The sequence below is a fragment of the Silurus meridionalis genome, chromosome 3, assembly GCF_014805685.1.
Source record: "Silurus meridionalis isolate SWU-2019-XX chromosome 3, ASM1480568v1, whole genome shotgun sequence".
Classification (NCBI taxonomy): domain Eukaryota; kingdom Metazoa; phylum Chordata; class Actinopteri; order Siluriformes; family Siluridae; genus Silurus; species Silurus meridionalis.
In genome coordinates this window covers 25,889,031-25,907,598 of record NC_060886.1, presented here as the reverse complement: position 1 = coordinate 25,907,598, position 18,568 = coordinate 25,889,031, and the positions used below count along the sequence as shown (strand labels likewise).

The window sequence follows — 18,568 nt, the reverse complement described above, 5'->3', positions numbered from 1 at the left end:
CCACACACATTCACACTGCAACAAACTGACAAATCATGTCAACGTGTTCCAAAGTTATTTATTCTGCCCCCAACTTCCTTAGCTATCAATCTAAAAACATTTGCACATTATTCAAAACAATGGCCCACCTCACATTTCACTCTCTTGTTTTTATGTCAACCTGGATCTCTTTTTCTTCCTATGTGTCTCTCTCTCTCTCTCATCACTGGTTCTCTTTCAGATCCCTCCTGCAACCCTTACCTATCTATTTCATATCTTTAGTTCTCATTCGTTCTCTGTCTTGTTTGTGACACTCTTTTTCTGCCACTACATTCTTCCACACACTTGAGCTTAAACAAAAGATACAGAAATGAACAAACATCAAATGAACAGGCTAGTTGCCTGTCCACACACACACGCGCACACACACAATCACCAAGACATAGCTGCCAATAATTAGGTAATAGTAAATAATTGCCTTTCATTCTCACTGTCACCCATACACACACACAAACAGGGTACAATTACAAAAGTACAATTATTCCCACAACTCAATCGTTGCCTCCACCATCACAGCTGGAGTGGGCATGCTGAAGAATGTGGTGCATCAGCAAACACACACACACACACACACACACACACACACACACACACACCCTAGACATGTTCATATCCCTGTTTTCTGAGCTGCTATAAACCTTAGCCACACAAAGAAGCTCCACCCAGATAGAAAGGATAATGACAGAGTGTGTGTGTGTGTGTGTGTGTGTGTGTGTGTGTGTGTGTGTGTGTGTGTGTGTGTGTGTGTGTGTGTGTGCGCGCATTTTCTCATTTCTGCTTCAGAGGTTTTTAACACAACGCAAACTGTTAGTCTTAAAAGCAAAATAAACACACAACAGTATGAAGTTATTGCGTGTGTGCTTATAGGTGGAGATCATTAACACCACGGCACTGGAGTGGCTAGACTGTGCAATAAAATCTGTACACGCTGAGTTTGAGAAAAAGCTGTGTAAGTTTCACAGCACAACTGACTAACAGGAGAACAGTCCCCATGCTTCATACATGCCTCCTCATGATTATTATTTTTATCACACTGCCATGACTGTAACTGTTTAAATCAACAAGAAGTAGAAATCTGAGGCACATGTTCAAGCATTTATTATTGCAGTATAGAACATATATCTTTAATACAGATTAGAACTTTTTTGCTTCCTGTTTTCACACCGAAACTGTAACTGCTGTTAAATTTTTAACTATTGTAAAGGCTGCTTGGACAAAAAATGTATCCACACAATTTGGTTTTGAAAATTGTACTGCACTTCGATACCGAAGAGAATATCTAATACACCGTTACTCCATAATGGCCCTAAAACAACAGCAATTTGTGCATAAACAGATCTCCTGCTAAACATGCCTTTTGTGTGTGTCTGTCTGTGTGAGCATGCACCTATTAGCTGACAATCCGTTTTTAGTTTATAACCATAGAAACTCCACATTACCATAGGGACCACACACAAAGACTCACACATTAATGTGAGCAAAAGTTTTTCTTAATTTGAATGTGTTTTATAGAAACAAACTAAAGCCAATGACCATCCTGCTGATAAACATCACTCACCTTATTACCCCTATTGACCCCCAGAACAAATTCTTCATGTGTATGTGTTTGTGTGTGTGTGTGTGTGTGTGTGTGTGTGTGTGTGTGTGTTTACTTGCACACTGAGCTTTATGTCTGGGATTAGTCTACTAATCTGTCCCAGTTGTAGCAGGAAAACAAGATAAATAACAGACTGTAATGCATCAGGATAACAGAAAAAAAAGAGAGGAAGAAAAAAAAAAAACTGTTGACTTCCAAAAAAATGAATCCATAACAAAGGAGGCAAAAAGGTTATTGGCATCAGACCTCACTGCTCATATCTTCTCTCAACAATAATGATTTCATGTGATAATGATCCAAATCCTAATCCAGAAAACTGTGGCACAAAAATCCCTTCACTGCTACAAGCACTGATTTCCTGAACGGAAACAAGGCTCAGGAAGCGCACCTCAGTCTGTGTGACCCAGAACACCCGAGTGCCTCGAGGGTGTATGCTCTTCTCGCTGCTCCACTTGCTACACCGAGCATTGCACTGCAAAACACTGTTTTTGGCTTTTTAACTTAAGATAGTTGGACGTATGCCACCTTAGTGAAGCATGTTTAATACTAGAAATTACATAATTTATGCATGCATTTATGCAACAGACCACGTTAGGTTGGTTTATAAAGCACTCGGTTTTGTGGCTTTCAGCCCAATGTCCCAATACATCATACTGCAGGACTTGGATCTAGGATTGAAGGCATATACTAAGCGCTAGTCAAGTCTTGCATTCTCCTTATTTGACATCTGTCTGATTATTCCTAGACTTTACAGAATTACATTTGTGCCAGAAGCAATGAATTAAGTACTTTCCAATTTAAATGTAACTTTCTAATTAATATAAAACATATATACATGGACAGAGAAGAAAAGCACTTTAAAACTGAAATATTGATACATTTCTTGTCATCTTTTCTTGAAAATTACATTCAATACTTTTGGAATAAATCTGATGGATTCCATAAAAGGTTTTACTCAGACAGAATTTCATACCCCAATAAAAATCTGCTGTAGCCTGATGGGCGGTCATAATAACTTTAAAAAAATAATGCTCGATTAATACAACCAGACAATTTTGTTTTTCTTTTCCTTGTCAGAATTACAGTTGGTGTGTATTGTTATGAAAAAAAACTGCACACTGTAACAATACAAAACATATTTAGTCAGGAGGAAACAGAAGAACCAGGAGGAAACCTAAGCAAACACAGGAGGAAACAGCAAAGATCAAGATTAAACCTGGAATCCCTTACTGGGAAATGTTTAGGGAGGCTGCAACTAACGGCGATTCCATCAACTTGGAGGAGTCCATATCATCAATGGCCAGCTACATCAGCAATTGAGTTGACGACATGACCGTCTCCAAGACCAACACTACACGCTCTAACCAGAAGCCATGGATGACCACAAAAAAGTGTGTGCACTGCTAAAATATAGAGACTCCGCCTTCAGAGCAGGGGACAAGACTGCCTTAAAAACAACAAGGGCCAAACTGTCCCAAACCATCAGAGAGGCAAAGCATGCACATGCCAAAATAATCTACAGCCACTTTCAGAACAGAGAAGACACCTGGCACATGTGGCAAGGCATCCAGGCAATCACTACAAGAACCATAAGACAACAACTTCACCTGCTTGTGAACATGACGCGTCCCTTCCACATGCGCTAAATGACCACCTGTCTTAAGATGCAGAACAACGTGGATGCAAGGAAAACCACCCCCCTCCTCCCAGTGAACAGGTGCTCTGTCTTTACACGGAAGAAGTGAGGAAAACTCTATGCAGAGTCTGCTAAACCAGCCAATGTTCTCAAGACAACGACCATCGTCCCTATGCCGAAGAAATCTACAGTCTTCTGCCTCAATGACTATCATCCCATTGCACGCACACCCATATTGAAGTGCTACGAGAGGCCCGTCATGAGGCACATCAAGACCCAGTCACCACCACTCTCACTGAACCCCATGCAGTTTGCCATCGTCCAAAAACTGTCCACAGACGATGCCATCGCCACGACCCTCCATCTGGCCCTCACCCACCTGGACAATACCGACACATACGTACGAATGCTACTCATAGACTTAAGTTCAGCTTTCAACACAATCATCCCTCAACACCTGATTGAGAAGCTGGGCCTACTGGACCTGAACACTTCCCTCTGCAACTTGATCCTGGAGTTCCTGACTCCCAATTAGTCCCGATCGAGAACAGCATATCCAGCACCACCACACTGAGCACTAGGGCACCTGCATGCTCAGTCCACTGCTGTTCACTCTGCTGACTCACGACTGTGTAGCAATTCACAGCTCGAATTACATTATTAAGTTCGCCGATGACACGACTATGGTGGGTCTCATCGGCAAGAATGATGAGTTAGCATACAGAGAGGAGGTGAAAAAGTTAACAGCCTGGTGTAGAGCCAACAACCTGTTTCTGTACGTTGAAAAAACCAAAGAGTGCTCCATCAGCAAAGCCATCAGAAAGCCCAGCAGCACCTCTACTTCCTAAGAAGGCTGAGGAAAACCCATCTCCCTCCCCATATCCCAACCATGTTCTACAGAGGGTCCATCGAGAGCAGCCTTAGCAGCTGCATCACGGCCTGGTTTGGGAACTGCACCGCCTCTGATCACAAGACACTACAGAGGATAGTAAGGACGACCGAGAAGATCATCGGAGTCTGTTCCACACTGTCTTGTGTTGTCTGTCTGCACTGTTTGCATTCGGGTGCAAACGATGCACTTTATTTGGCAAGAACAACTTACTTTAGTCCTGAGCTTTGGGTTCTGTTATGTATCTCTGTGTTGTGTGACGTCGCTCTATGTTGTTTCATGTAGCACCAGGGTTCTGGAGAAATGTCTCATTTCACTGTGTACTGCGTCAGCTATACTGTATATGGTGGAAAAGACAATAAAAAGCTTCTTGACTGGCTAGCACATTCTGCTGTGGTGTGTACATATAATATAAAACATGAAAACATGAAATACACCATTGTACTGAATTTAAATGCGAGTCAACTTTCAACTAACTGGTTTCATCCACTTCTTCTGTACATGACTTTGTCACTAAACATGTTTATGGAGATCCTGAAAAATGGACATAGGAAAAGAACAAACACAAACCTATAAACCACTACCTGATAGCTACAGCACAAATAAACTGGTGAATATTTCAAGTTTTAAAATAATTTTTATTGTGACATACTGTGGTAATAAGAATCGGAGCACAACCTACAGTTTCCTAAATTTCAAAATCACTGTTTAGTAATATTAGATATTATTATTACCCATCATCAAGAGTTGAAAAGCAGTTTTGAAGCCCAATTTATATATTAAAAATATTCTGAAGAACAGTATTTAAAAACAAAGTGAGATTTTTTTTAAAAGGACACATAAGCAGCATTCCGGTTAGGATAAGTTTCTGAAGTTAAGAACATTGAAATAATAAACTAACGAGCCATGAGTCCAGATCCAAACCTGGAAATACTTGAAAACAAGTATATGGCTAAAAAGTCCTCTACAATTAATGAAATATGGAAGAGACAGGAAGAAAAGTAGACCAAGTGAACACCAAAGCAGTCTGAGAGATATACTAAAAGCTAATATTCCTTAAATTGTTGTACTTTTTAAACGAAGATGCCAATGCTAACAGCATTATTAAAGTATTTAACTTGTGTATTTCCTTATATGTTTATATAGTGCTGTTTAAATGCAGGCTTTGCTTAGCTCACTGTGCAAACTTAACTGTGTTTAAACTTACCAGGTACATACCAAATTGTGTTCACACCCTCACATTAACACATATGTGAATGCATGTACACACACACACACACACACACACACACACACACACACACACACACACACACACAGAGACAGGATGTCAGCTCCTCCCATGCTCATTGTGTTGCCTTACAAGAGAAATGACCATTTCCTTTAACTCCAACACACACTCACATACACACTCAATGCATACACACAAAATCAAGACAATATGGTATACAAGACGATATTTTTTTAATGGAAATGCATCTCAATAAACAATGACGTCTTTTTTCATATCAATAATACCATACACCCACAAAAATAGGTGGCGCCAATTACAGGTGAACGGGTTTCCCTGGACAAAAGTGGTTCAAAAGTCAGCAAAATAAACCAGCATCTGAGGCAAGCCTATGATGCAAATTTTAGACTCAAGGTGATAAATGCAGCAGACTTCTAACAACTGTCAGTCAGGCAAGAAATTTGTTGTGTCGGAATGCAATGTCATGAGATGGCGAGCCCAAAAAGAGTCTATGAAAAGCTTACCCCAGTCCTAAAAGCAGCCGCTTCAAAGAAATTGAACAGCAAGTGTGTCAATACATCGTCGAAAAAAGAAATGAGGGGCTACCAATAACTAGAGCCATCATCCAACTGAAGGCACTGGAAATCGTGAAAGACCTGGGCATACTCCTCACCGAAATCAAAGCCAGCCTTAGATGGTGCAGAAGAACGATTCGGCGCAATGGATTAGCCCAGCGCTTGCCCTCCGACTGCACAGAGAAACTGATGTCTTTTCAGAGCTATGTGATCGGTCTAAGAAAAAAAAAACACTCATATATCCCCTGGATCAGATGGGTGATGCAGCTCAAACGCCTGTGTTTTTTGACATGCCAACATCTATTACTGTACATAAAAAAGGTGAGAATTTAGTCATTGTGAAATATACTGAAAATGAGAAGAGCAGAGTGACCGTATTGCTAGCGTGTTTCGCTGATGGGACCAAACTTATGTGATTTTAAAGCACAAGACAGTACCCAAAGAGCCAATACCTTCTAGAATTATCGTTTTGTATACAATAATAAGGATGGAGACTAAGCTTGTGGTGGACTGGCTTAAAGTGGTATGGGGCAGACAAAGTGGGACACTCAGAAATAAGAGGAACATGCTATTTTTGGATGCTTCCCGTGGAAATGTGACTTTGGCGGCCAAAAACAACGCCATGCAATAAACGCCGACCTCGTCATCATACCAGGGGGATAACAAGTCAGCTGCAGGTGTTGGATGTGGTGGTTAACAAGCCATTCAAAGATAATCTGCACAAGAACTATACAGAGTGGCTGCTGTCTGGCAATCACACACTCATACCATCCGGAAAAATTTAAACCCACGGTAAATGTTATATCTCAAATGATTTGGATGGGCATGAGGATGACATTCTGTGGGAGGAGCTGGTGGAACCAAAGCATGAGAGTAATGACAGTGAGAGTGAACCCAGTAAGGCCGAGGACCTCTGTGAGGAATAGACTGACTGACATAAATGACATGATTTGAGAAGCCAAGCTTGGCAAGTTGAAACAGTTCATTGCACTACTGTTTACTGTAACATTGTTTAATGTTTTGTTTGTTGCAATATGATTATTACAATAGTGTTTATTGCACTGGTTAATGCAATCAAGCCGGTTATTTTTCTCTCTGAGCCAGACTTCTACTGTTAATGAAATATTTTTAGGCTACGTGTTTTTTCGGAATGGGATGAACAACCTACACTAATTGTTATTAAATCCAGATGGATTACATGATATATATGGTATGCCATAAGAAAAATCTTTTTACAAATTAAAGCATTTTTTTTTAATCCTTATTAGGAACACCTTTATGCAATTATCCAATCAACTAATCATGTGGCAGCAGTGAAAAGCATTAAAAAGAAGAAAGAAAATATCGACCAGAATATTTGTCTATAGTTCATATCAATCATCAGAATAGGGAAAATGTGATGTCAGTAATTCTGACCTTTGAATGATTGTCTCTATTTAAGTGAAACTGCAAGATCCCCTTATACATCTTATGAAAATTGTATGTGTGCATGTGTGTTTTTTGTGCGAGAGAGATACAGGAAAGGGAGTAATGCTTCAGGCTTTCAAACTTTGCCCTCTGACACTTTATCATGGAGTGTCACTGTGGGTGTATTTGTTTTACAGTGTGTTTACTTGATGAAATTGTATTGCTTCTCTTCAAAATATTTTTGCTTATAAAAACACAACAGAACAAAAAAAACTAAACAGAAAAAAACTAAACAAAAAAACCTTAGGTTTGGATTAGAGAAATGATGATCCTCTGAGCAAGTGCTGATATGTTCCTAATGAAGCAAAGTCGTGTTTGATTAAATAGGCCAAGCATTTAAATGCTGAAGGCCAAATGACCTCACACATCTCACTGTGCATCATATCAAGACCTCAGCTTTGTACTTACATCTGGCTAATTGCTGTGGACAAGTGATCATTTTGGTTGAGTGGGAAGGGTCATGGTTGCAAACTAAGCTGGACTTGTTTTGGGTAAAATCTATAATATTCATATTTACGTCATATCACCCTGATCTAAGGCATGTAAGATTAGCTAGGCCTTTGGGGGCACCAGCAGCATGGGTTAGATGTATACAGGGAGTAAGGGCACCAGACAAAGCAGGTAATTTTATATTTCTAGGCAAAGGTAGGTTCTCCAAGATAGTTTTGTTCATTTCTGCGCTAATGATATATACCTTCAATGGTCAGAATATACTAAGAGTGACTTTAGACTGGTGTGCAAATAAGTGAAGGCAATGTCTAATAAAATACTATCTGGACCTATCCCAGTGTGGTGTGGCGATTTAGCTCATATCAGGTAATGGTTGCTGAACTGCTATATGTGGGGTTTATTAATAATTTGAGGGATAGGCTAGTCTATGAGAGCAAAATGATATCCATCCCTTCTTTCCGATGGTGCTTCTTTTACACGCAGTATAGTATATAGTTTCAGAACAGGACTAGTAACTGGTGACAAATCCAGAGCCAAGGCCAGGGACCAGACAAGCAGGTTAGCCCAACCGTCTGTCACTCAGGGTTCACAATATTGAGACTGAGCAAAGCTCCTGAGCAAAGCTAAAATGTATACATTCTCAAAAAGCTTGTTTTAATAACTTAATTAACATTAAATTATATAAGACTAAAAGCACCTTTTATCTAATGATGGGACTATTGAATATTAGATCGCTAATGTCAAAAGTGCTGACTATAAATGAAATTATTGCAGATCTGGCACTTAATGTACTGTGTCTAACAAAAACATGCATTAAACCAAATGAGTATTTAGCATTAAATTAAGCTAATCCTACTGATAGTTATATACACCATTCCCATCTAACTGACAGAGGAGCCTGTGTCACAGTTATTTATAATAATAAATAATAAAAATAATAATAATAATAATGTCACACAACAGATTTAACATAAATGTGACACGTTCAAAGTTCTTTGAACAACATAACCTATGTAGCTTCCAAAAACAAGTAAATTCCATTAAATATTTTTTTAGACCCCCAGGGCCTTATTCTAATTTCCTTGCAAAATTTGCAGATTCCATTTCAATCATATGTACTTCTTTACCCAAAACAATAACGGTCAGTGATTTAAATATTTATTTTGAGAATCAAGAAGACTCTACAACAGCAGTTATGTCCAGTCAAGATTTAGTAAAATAAAAGAAATTGTAATCGAAAATCATTTAAAATGTAAAAATTGCAGTAGTGGTGGACATACTTGATTTAATTTGGATAAAATAATGAAAACTTAGTCATAGTTACAGAAGTTATTTCAGATCATTATATAATTTATTTAAATACAACCACCCCAAATTCTCCCACCCCACCGCTGTGCTCCCTCCAATGGCTTCCGGTAGCTGCACGCATCAGATTCAAAACACTGATGCTTGCCCACAAGGCCAAAAATGGACCAGCACCCTCTTACCTCTGAGACCTCATCACACCTCGCACTGCACCACACTGTCTGAGATTCTCCAGCACTGCTCGATTGGTACCACCATCTCTCAGTATAAGAGGTAAGTATACCTCAAGGTGCTTCTCTGTTCTGGTACTGAGGTGGTGGAATGATCTTCCCCTAGATGTCCGAACAGCGGAGTCCCTGTCTAAGTGATGGGTAAAGATTACCTATTCCTAAAACACTTGAACTAACACTTTCCAATTTAGCTTTGTTAAAAAAAAAACTCTTAACAGAGTCGTAGTCTAATTTATATTAAGTTGTAATCTAGCGTAGCAGAGTAGATTTATTCGTTGATAGAGACTCAAAGCACTTATGTACAAAGCTCTAGACAAGGGCGTCTGCTAAATGGCGTAAATGTAAGAGAGCAAATTAATTTACGTTATTTACGCATGAAAAACTTGAGTATTTGATTGTTCACCTGCATGTTTCTTCAAACAATTTCTGAAGCAATCAAACCTGTTTTAAAAATAATAAATAATTTCCTTAGCATTGGCTAGGTACATAGATCGTTCTAGTAAGCAGTTATGAAACCTGAGCCTGACCCCTGTCAGCAGCCCAACTATAGGCCAACATCAAACCTTCCCTTTATCTCCAAGCTCCTAAAAAAGATTGGAACACTGCAATTATGGTCATACTTACATAGGAATTACAGGATTTAGGCCTCATCAGAGACACAGAAACAGTACTGGTTAAAATGGTAAATGACCTGCTACTGGCCTCTGTGTGTCTCCTGTGTCTCGTTGGTCATGTTGCTTGACCTTAAAGCAGCTTCTGACGACACTGATCATATCATCATTCTTGCTAAATAAGGAAATGTTGTTAGAGTCAAGGGAATAGCCTCTACTGGCTCAGATCTTATCTGATTGATCATTATCAGTTTGAAAACGGTAAGTTCTTCACACTTACTGTGGTAAAGTTACTGTTCTGCAAAGATTAAATTAGTGAAATTCGCATTTCTGGATGGTCTTTCTGTCTTAACATGTGCAAGACCTTGTGCTTATTGACTTCAGTTTTTGCTTTGATGTCCCGTAGATAATGATAGCTCTAGTATATTTTCATCTTAGAAATATTGCTGAAATAAGTACGTCATTCCTCTTACAGAAGAACTAGTTCATGTTTCTCTTGCATACATGTTGGAGTGTTGTAATGCCTCACTGTCTGGATATTATAGTAGGTGCATAAATAAAGCTCTCTTAGTCCAGAATGCAATAGCAAGTGCCTTTTCCAGAACCATAAAATATGACCGTGTCACCAGGTCTTATCCACTCTAGGTTGACTTCCATCTTGCATAGATTAAAAATTACCTACTTATAGAGTACCTAATGACTATAGGAGGTGACAGCACTTTCTCTTACAAAGCCCAACATTTATGGGACAGCCTTTCAAATAGTGTTCAAGACTCAAACATCTAGATTTTTGGTAAAGAATCAGATCTGGAGGGATCCTTGTTGGGGGCAATCTTATATCACAGAGATGCCTTGTGTTTTTGTTACCTTTTGGCTCGCTCTTCGAGTTAGGCTGTCTACTAGACTTTCCATAGTCCTTAATAATACAATAATGCATGTTTCTCTTCAGGAATAAATTTAAAGGGACTAATTTAGACATTTATATTTGTAATCGAGTTATTTCTGCAAAGGTGCTATGAGACAATGTCCATTGTTAACAGCACTTTGCAAATAAATTGTATTCAATACAGTCTAGAGTACTGATTGTACATGTTCACTCAGAACTAGCATTCATTGAGGATAACATTCATCTAATAACCATGGCAGTCACCAGTTGCTGTAACATTATTTATAATTATGAATGGTGTGTCAGATAAAGTGACTATTATATAAAGAACATACAATAAAGATGCAGTAAAATTTCAATGAGACGATGTGAGCACAGGTAGCAATTTACCACACCAATTTAAAAATAAGCGAGCCTGAAGTTTATCTCCATCACATTCATTGCACACATTGTACCCGCTTGGCATTGTTCATATCAAAATCTACTTTATATTTACTGTAATAGTTACCTGTAGCCTTATGTACTGTAGAGTTGTTAGGTGGCCAATATAGTAACAAGTCTGTTAATTAGTACTTTATTAATTAGGCGTTGTTATTTTCAATCCCTCGCCTTCATCTGGACAAGGCACTGGTATGATGTCAACCAACAACCAGCAAAATAGTTGCCATGTACTGTGAAAACAGCATGTGTAAGTCTTGTAATGTTTTACATTAGGTTAAAATATTATTTTTAGACAAAGAGAACAGAAAACAACAGGTCTTAGGTTTTATGTATAAACCTGTGAAACAATGAAACCACCGAAACTGAAAGCTAACATTATGAAAGCGTCTGGAAATCCCGTCTCATATGATACCGCAATAAGATCCCAATCCTGCCGCTATACTTCACAACCAATCCAAATTAACCTTAGGAAATGTGACAGTTTATTTGGAGTTTTTTAGTCGAACATAAACTTAACATCGGCTGGACATTTTTATGTTATTTGTTTTTTTATTCTGTAAAGTTTAGTGTGTAATGTCTAAAACAGATTTTTCAAAGTGACAGGAAACCGTGATGTTACATGGTTCTATTTGCCCGCTATGTATCATCCAGGACAGACAGGTACATGTGGTGATGTAGTATTGTTCAAGGTGAGGCATTTGATTTGGGAATAGTTTCAGAATAAATAGTTGAGAATGAGATTTGTCAAGAAAGAGAATGCATTTTGGAAAAATTATTCTCACAAAAGTAAGTACACCCCTCACATTTCAGCAACCCTTGTTGCAGCTTGTATAACAGTACAGATGTACTGTCCTCTAAAAATAACTCAACATACAGCCATTATTGTCTAAACACATGGCAACAAAAGTGAGTACACCCTGTGTAAGTGAACATGTTAAAAGTGCATTCAAAGTGTCATTATTTAGTGTAAGCACCATTGTTATGTAGCACTGCCTTAATCCTCCTGGATATGGAATTCACCAGAGCTGCACAGGTTGTTGCTGGGATCCTCTTCCACTCCTCCATAATGACATCACAGAGCTGCTGGATGTTAAACACATGACGCTTCTCAAGCTTCCACTCGAAGATGCCCCACAGATGCTTAATAGGGTTCAGGTCTGGTTCACAGAACATGGTTCCAGTAATTCAGACTCTTGGACAGGTTTTCTTCAGCAAACTGTTTGCAGGCTTTCTTGTGAGCCAACTTCAGAAAAGGCTTCCTTCCAGGGTAACAGCCATACAAACTGACTTGTTGCATTGTGCGGCATATGGTCTGAGCACTGACAAGCAGACCTTCTGCTTCTGCAACCTCTAAAGCACTGCTCATTGAAGCAGCTCTGTTTTTGGAAGCAGCTTCTGCACCTGACACACAGCACAAAGACTCAACTTCTTCGATGGACCCTTGCGAGGCCTGTTCCGAGTGGAACCCGTCTTGGAAAACCTCTGTATGACCCTGGCCACTGTACTGTAACTCAGTTTCAGGGTGATACTGATCTACTTATAGCCTCTGCATCTTTGTGGAGAGCAACAATTCTAATTCTCAAATCCTCAGAGAGTTTTTACCATGAGGTGCCACGTTAAACATCCAGTGGTCAGTATGAGAGAATTGTATTTAAAGCATAATATTTTAACTGCTCTAATACAAAATACACACATTTGTATGGTCCTGTCAAGCAAACATGAACATGATGAATAGGACATGTGGCTTTGCATGGTTACATAACTTACATTTCTTATCACTTAGGGTGTTCTGACTTTTGTTGCCAGATATTTAGGCAATAATGGCTAAATGTTGAGATATTTTCATGAACCGCTACACAAGCTGCACATTGACTACTCTAAAATATATCCAAGTTTTATTTCTATATATTGTCCCTTAAGAAAATCTACTAAAATGGTTACTAAAATGTGAGGGCTGTACTTACTTTTGTGAGATACTGCTTGCTTGCAAAAAAATATATAAACCCTTGTTTTAAGTTGTATTGCAAAATCAAAATTCCCTTTTGGACCTCCATTAAAGATCCATAGGATGTCATTAAACACCAAGATACGTTTCTACAATCATTCCTTTTGTATGATGATAATTTAATGCCGGATCATAAACACTATATGATGTAAAACATTAGGTAATGAGTTATATTGTATATTGTATTGTATTGTATATAGTAATAGCCATATATTATGTTCATAGTACCTACACATTTGTAAATTACTCCTATAATACCATTTTATTTAATTTATGTAACTTATTTAAACACTGTTTATCCTGCACTTCCTGCTATTGCACTTTTGGTTAGACCTAAACTGCATTTTGGTGCCTTGTACTTGTACATGTGTAATGACAATAAAGTTGAATCTAATTTAATCTAAAATATTGGTAACTGGCATGTTTGTATTGGAAACCATTAGCATTTCCGTGAGGGATTTTACTGGGTTTTTTTTCCAGCAGTTTGATCATAATGTGCTCCTAATAGCTCGACATGTCTGATGGTTTATTACCATTATTGCACAATGAAATCTGTCACTGTTCAAAGAAAAAAAAAAAAACTGTCATTGTATAAACATTTCCATAATGTATTTTTTTTTTTTAGGTAATCCTGCTGAGCTGTAATTGCAGTACTTTTGATTGATGTGTCATATCACGTTTTGAACATTATAATACTCTTGCAAAATGTTAATGAGTTTATAGAAATGAACAAACACACACACTGTTGAATTCTTGCCCTTATATTTTTGGGAGATTGTTGTGGTGTAACACCTGCAACACGTCTCAGCATGTACAGAAGAGTGCTGTATTTTCCCCTTTCATGTTGGAGTGTTTACAAAAACGCAGCAGGACATTTAACATTGTAACAGTTTCTGCAACTCAGTAACACTCATCACTGTGGCAGTTTATTTAACAGCTCATTCCACTCCGGTTACACTGCACTCTGGTTCGTTGTTGATGTTTTTAATTCACATACTGCGCTAAAAAATCAACACACACACACACACACACACACACACACACACACACACACACACACACACACACACACACACCCCTCCAGCCCCACCCAGAGCTTGCCGAAATATCTTGCTGGTTACCTGCGTGCACCGTGTCGCTGAGGTCGTAGTGCGCGGCCGCGCTCGGGAATTCCTTCAGCTTCCTCGCGCTGAGGTTGAGCGAGCCCGAGCCTACCGCCTCTTCCAGCGCGCGCTCCACGCCGCGGCTCGCGCCCACCACTCTCGGCGCCGCCGCGCCGGACACCGCCTCCATGTTCGCCCAGGCGGCCGCCGGCGGAGATCGAAACAAACCGACGGAGTCTCCGAGTCTCTTCCCTAAAGATTAACGGGCTATAATCCAGTTGTCCGTCGTCCCACTCGCACGCGACTGCGCAGTGTTTTCTTATGACCAACGTTGACTGGAAGTGAAACGAGAACGGCGACCCTGCTGGTCATATATTGTAACTACACGAGTGTTTTAGTGTGAAGCGGTACTGCGACAAAAAAATAATCAATTGCACCCTCTACTGGACGAACAATTATCACAGATTGTTTCAAGTTTCACAAAACGTTTAATGAACATTTCTGGGGTCCAGAGAGAACGTTCTCCGTGGTTTACCTCGAAATCCTCAAGAGATCAGCTTTAAAAAACTATGGACATTTTCTAAAAGGGTTACCATAATGTTAAGGGAACGTTGTCCACGTTAAAGTTCCTGACAGGTCCAAAGGATTTAAGGGTTAACAAGGGAATTGTCTATAAACACTTTTTAGAGTTTTACATTTTCTATGAAACTGAAATTGTTTTCTACTTTAAGGTTAAATAAGGATTTATAATCGTTTGCTTTATTGGGGTTTTTGTTTTGTTTTTTTGTTTTAAAAAAAGCAAAGCGTACCACAAAATTGGTAAGCCTTTTTTTTTATTCACATTTTACACACTTTGTAATTTTTTTTTTTAATTGTTGTATTTAAAAAGTTTTAGAAACCTGAAAAGAATGTTCTTAGAACCACTGTGTTCTTAGAACCACCACAATGTTTCCAAAAGGTTCTGTAAACATAAGAGATATATTCCCCAAATGCATTGTGGGTAACCTCAGGGGTGTATTTAAAGGTTCCCAGGTTTGATGAATTAAAAATGTAATGGGATGTTGAGAGATAATTTTCTGAACCATAATGCAAGTGAAAATCACAACCTCCTGAAAAAGCAAAAAACTTTGGGAAGCAGTCATTCTTGTGTCGATGCAGATTCTTTCAGCAGTTTGCATATAAAACTTTACTTGAGTTTCACTATTTTATTACTATTATTGTATTATTTATTATCTTCTGGTCAACTTTTATTTCCATTAACCTTTAAACTACTAGCAAAATGCTGTAACTTTGAAAAATGTAGCTTCTTAACTACTTGTCCAGAAGCGACAAGGTAAAGTTTATTTTAATGTCAAAATTCAATTCAATTTAATTCATTTTTATTTGTATAGAACTTTTAACAATGAACAATGTCTCAAAGCAGCTTTACACAGATAATGTGGTGATAAAAATGAATAAGATGTTCTTTATAAGCGTAAGTTTGTCTCTGACGAGTGAGCCGGTGGCGACTGTGGCAAGGAAAAACTCCCTGAGATGGCATAAAGAAGAAACCTTAAGAGGAACCAGACTCAAGAGAGAACCCATCTTCATTTGGGTTGCACCGAATATATATTTATTACAGATATACGATGTTGACATGTGCAGTGATGGTGATCAGATGCAAACTGTAGTCCTGAGTCAGTGTAGCAACCTGTTTACATTAACTACAGTCCAAATCCATCCTCAAAGCTCCTGTTCTTACTCTGTAGTTTCATGGATCCCCAGGACGTTGTTGAGAAACCATCCCCAGCTGTGTTTTGAACGTCATCACCTTCTGCTGATTACGGTTTGATTTGGTGTTTTATACCTTCATGACTTAAATGTGTACTTTACAGTACATCACTGCTAAATTTTTTGCTATTTTCAGCTTTTTTTGTAGGACATGTCAGTGTGATCCAGTCCAAAGTCTTGTTTGTTCAATGTTTGACTCTTGGGCCTTCAATGGCTTATATCACAAACCTGACTGGCGCTAAAATATGTAGCAGTCCATAAGATGGCACCATGAGTTTTATGAAAAGGGAAATGGCAAGAGGAAGTCAAGGTCGTGTTAAAAACAAAACTAAAATGCTTACTAGTGTGAACAGGTTTTAGGGTTTGACTACAAGCGCCCTCTGCTGGTTATTCTCTTCTATATGCAAAAGGGTAAAAGCATATTATATGGCCAAAAAGTACTGAATGTCGACTAATAACCATCACAGTTATTTATCAGTGATCTACAAAAACTCTGCCAGAAAGTTTGTAGATCACATCTGCATATTCAATTACATTTTATTCGTATAGTGCTTTTAAATGTGGGAAATGTGTAATGAGGTAGTTTTATAAAAATCAATTATATATATATATATATATATATATATATATATATATATATATATATATATAAATTGTTTACATTAAATATAAATACATTTATAGTAAGCTTATTCTTTTCAAATGGGGTTCAGATGTGGCAATGGTGACAAGAAACTCCATAAGATAATATGAAGAATTAACTTGCAGCAGAACCAAAAGGGAACTTACCATCATCTGGGATGTTATAGAATAAAAATCATTATATTCTATAACTGCATACAATATGGTTAAAAAGTGCAGCTGGGTAATCAAACAATTGTTGGAGTGTTCAAATGTTCACTTGAGTGCAAATCTGTTTGTGGCAATTGTAAGCCCATTGTAGAGAAAAGTACTTGTACATGTACAGTGAGGAAAATAAGTATTTGAACACCCTGCTATTTTGCAAGTTCTCCCACTTAGAAATCATGGAGGGGTCTGAAATTGTCATCGTAGGTGCATGTCCACTGTGAGAGACATAATCTAAAAAAAAAATCCAGAAATCACAATGTATGATTTTTTTACTATTTATTTGTATGATACAGCTGCAAATAAGTATTTAAACACCTGTCTATCAGCTAGAATTCTGACCCTCAAAGACCTGTTAGTCTGCCTTTAAAATGTGCACCTCCACTACATTTATTATCCTAAATTAGATGCACCAGTTTGAGGTCGTTAGCTGCATAAAGACACCTGTCCACCCCATACAATCAGTAAGAATCCAACTACTAACATGGCCAAGACCAAAGAGCTGTCCAAAGACACTAGAGACAAAATTGTACACCTCCACAAGACTGGAAAGGGCTACGGGGAAATTGCCAAGCAGCTTGGTGAAAAAAGTCCACTGTTAGAGCAATCATTAGAAAATGGAAGAAGCTTAACATGACTGTCAATCTCCCTCGGACTGGGGCTCCATGCAAGATCTCACCTCGTGGGGTCTCAATGATCCTAAGGAAGGTGAGAAATCAGCCCAGAACTACACGGGAGGAGCTGGTCAATGACCTGAAAAGAGCTGGGACCACCGTTTCCAAGGTTACTGTTGGTAATAATACTAAGACGTCATGGTTTAAAATCATGCATGGCACGAATGGTTCCCCGGCTTAAAACAGCACATGTCCAGGCACGTCTTAAGTCTGTTAATGACCATTTGGATGATCCAGAGGAGTCATGGGAGAAAGTCATGTGGTCAGGTGAGACCAAAATAGAACTTTTGGGTCATAATTCCACTAAACGTGTTTGGAGGAAGAAGAATGATGAGTACTATCCCAAGAACACCATCCCTACTGTGAAGCATGGGGGTGGTAGCATCATGCTTTGGGAGTGTTTTTCTGCTCATGGGACAGGGCGACTGCACTGTATTAAGGAGAGGATGACCGGGGCCATGTATTGCGAGATTTTGGGAAACAACCTCCTTCCCTCAGTTAGAGCATTGAAGATGGGTCGAGGCTGGGTCTTCCAACATGACAATGACCCAAAGCACACGGCCAGGATAACCAAGGAGTGGCTCTGTAAGAAGCATATCAAGGTTCTGGCGTGGCCTAGCCAGTCTCCAGACCTAAACCCAATAGAGAATCTTTGGAGGGAGCTCAAACTCCGTGTTTCTCAGCGACAGGCCATAAACCTGACTGATCTAGAGAAGATCTGTGTGGAGGAGTGGGCCAAAATACCTCCTGCAGTGTGTGCAAACCTGGTGAAAAACTACAGGAAACGTTTGACCTCTGTAATTGCAAACAAAG

The 18,568-nt window shown here is 38.9% G+C and overlaps 1 protein-coding gene across 6 annotated transcripts in view; it reads right to left on the bottom strand.

The window, feature by feature from the left end:
• Nucleotides 1-14,920, bottom strand: part of lrch1 (leucine-rich repeats and calponin homology (CH) domain containing 1) — a 64,698-nt gene extending 49,778 nt beyond the window's left edge. The window contains exon 1 of one of the 6 annotated variants that reach the window (XM_046845025.1): nucleotides 14,484-14,920. In XM_046845025.1, coding sequence (XP_046700981.1) covers nucleotides 14,484-14,655 — 172 coding nt within the window. In that variant the 5' untranslated portion in view covers nucleotides 14,656-14,920. The remainder of the gene's footprint in view (nucleotides 1-14,483) is intronic. The other 5 variants (XM_046845027.1, XM_046845026.1, XM_046845029.1 and 2 more) reach the window with 5 other exon arrangements.
• Nucleotides 14,921-18,568: the final 3,648 nt, after the last annotated feature.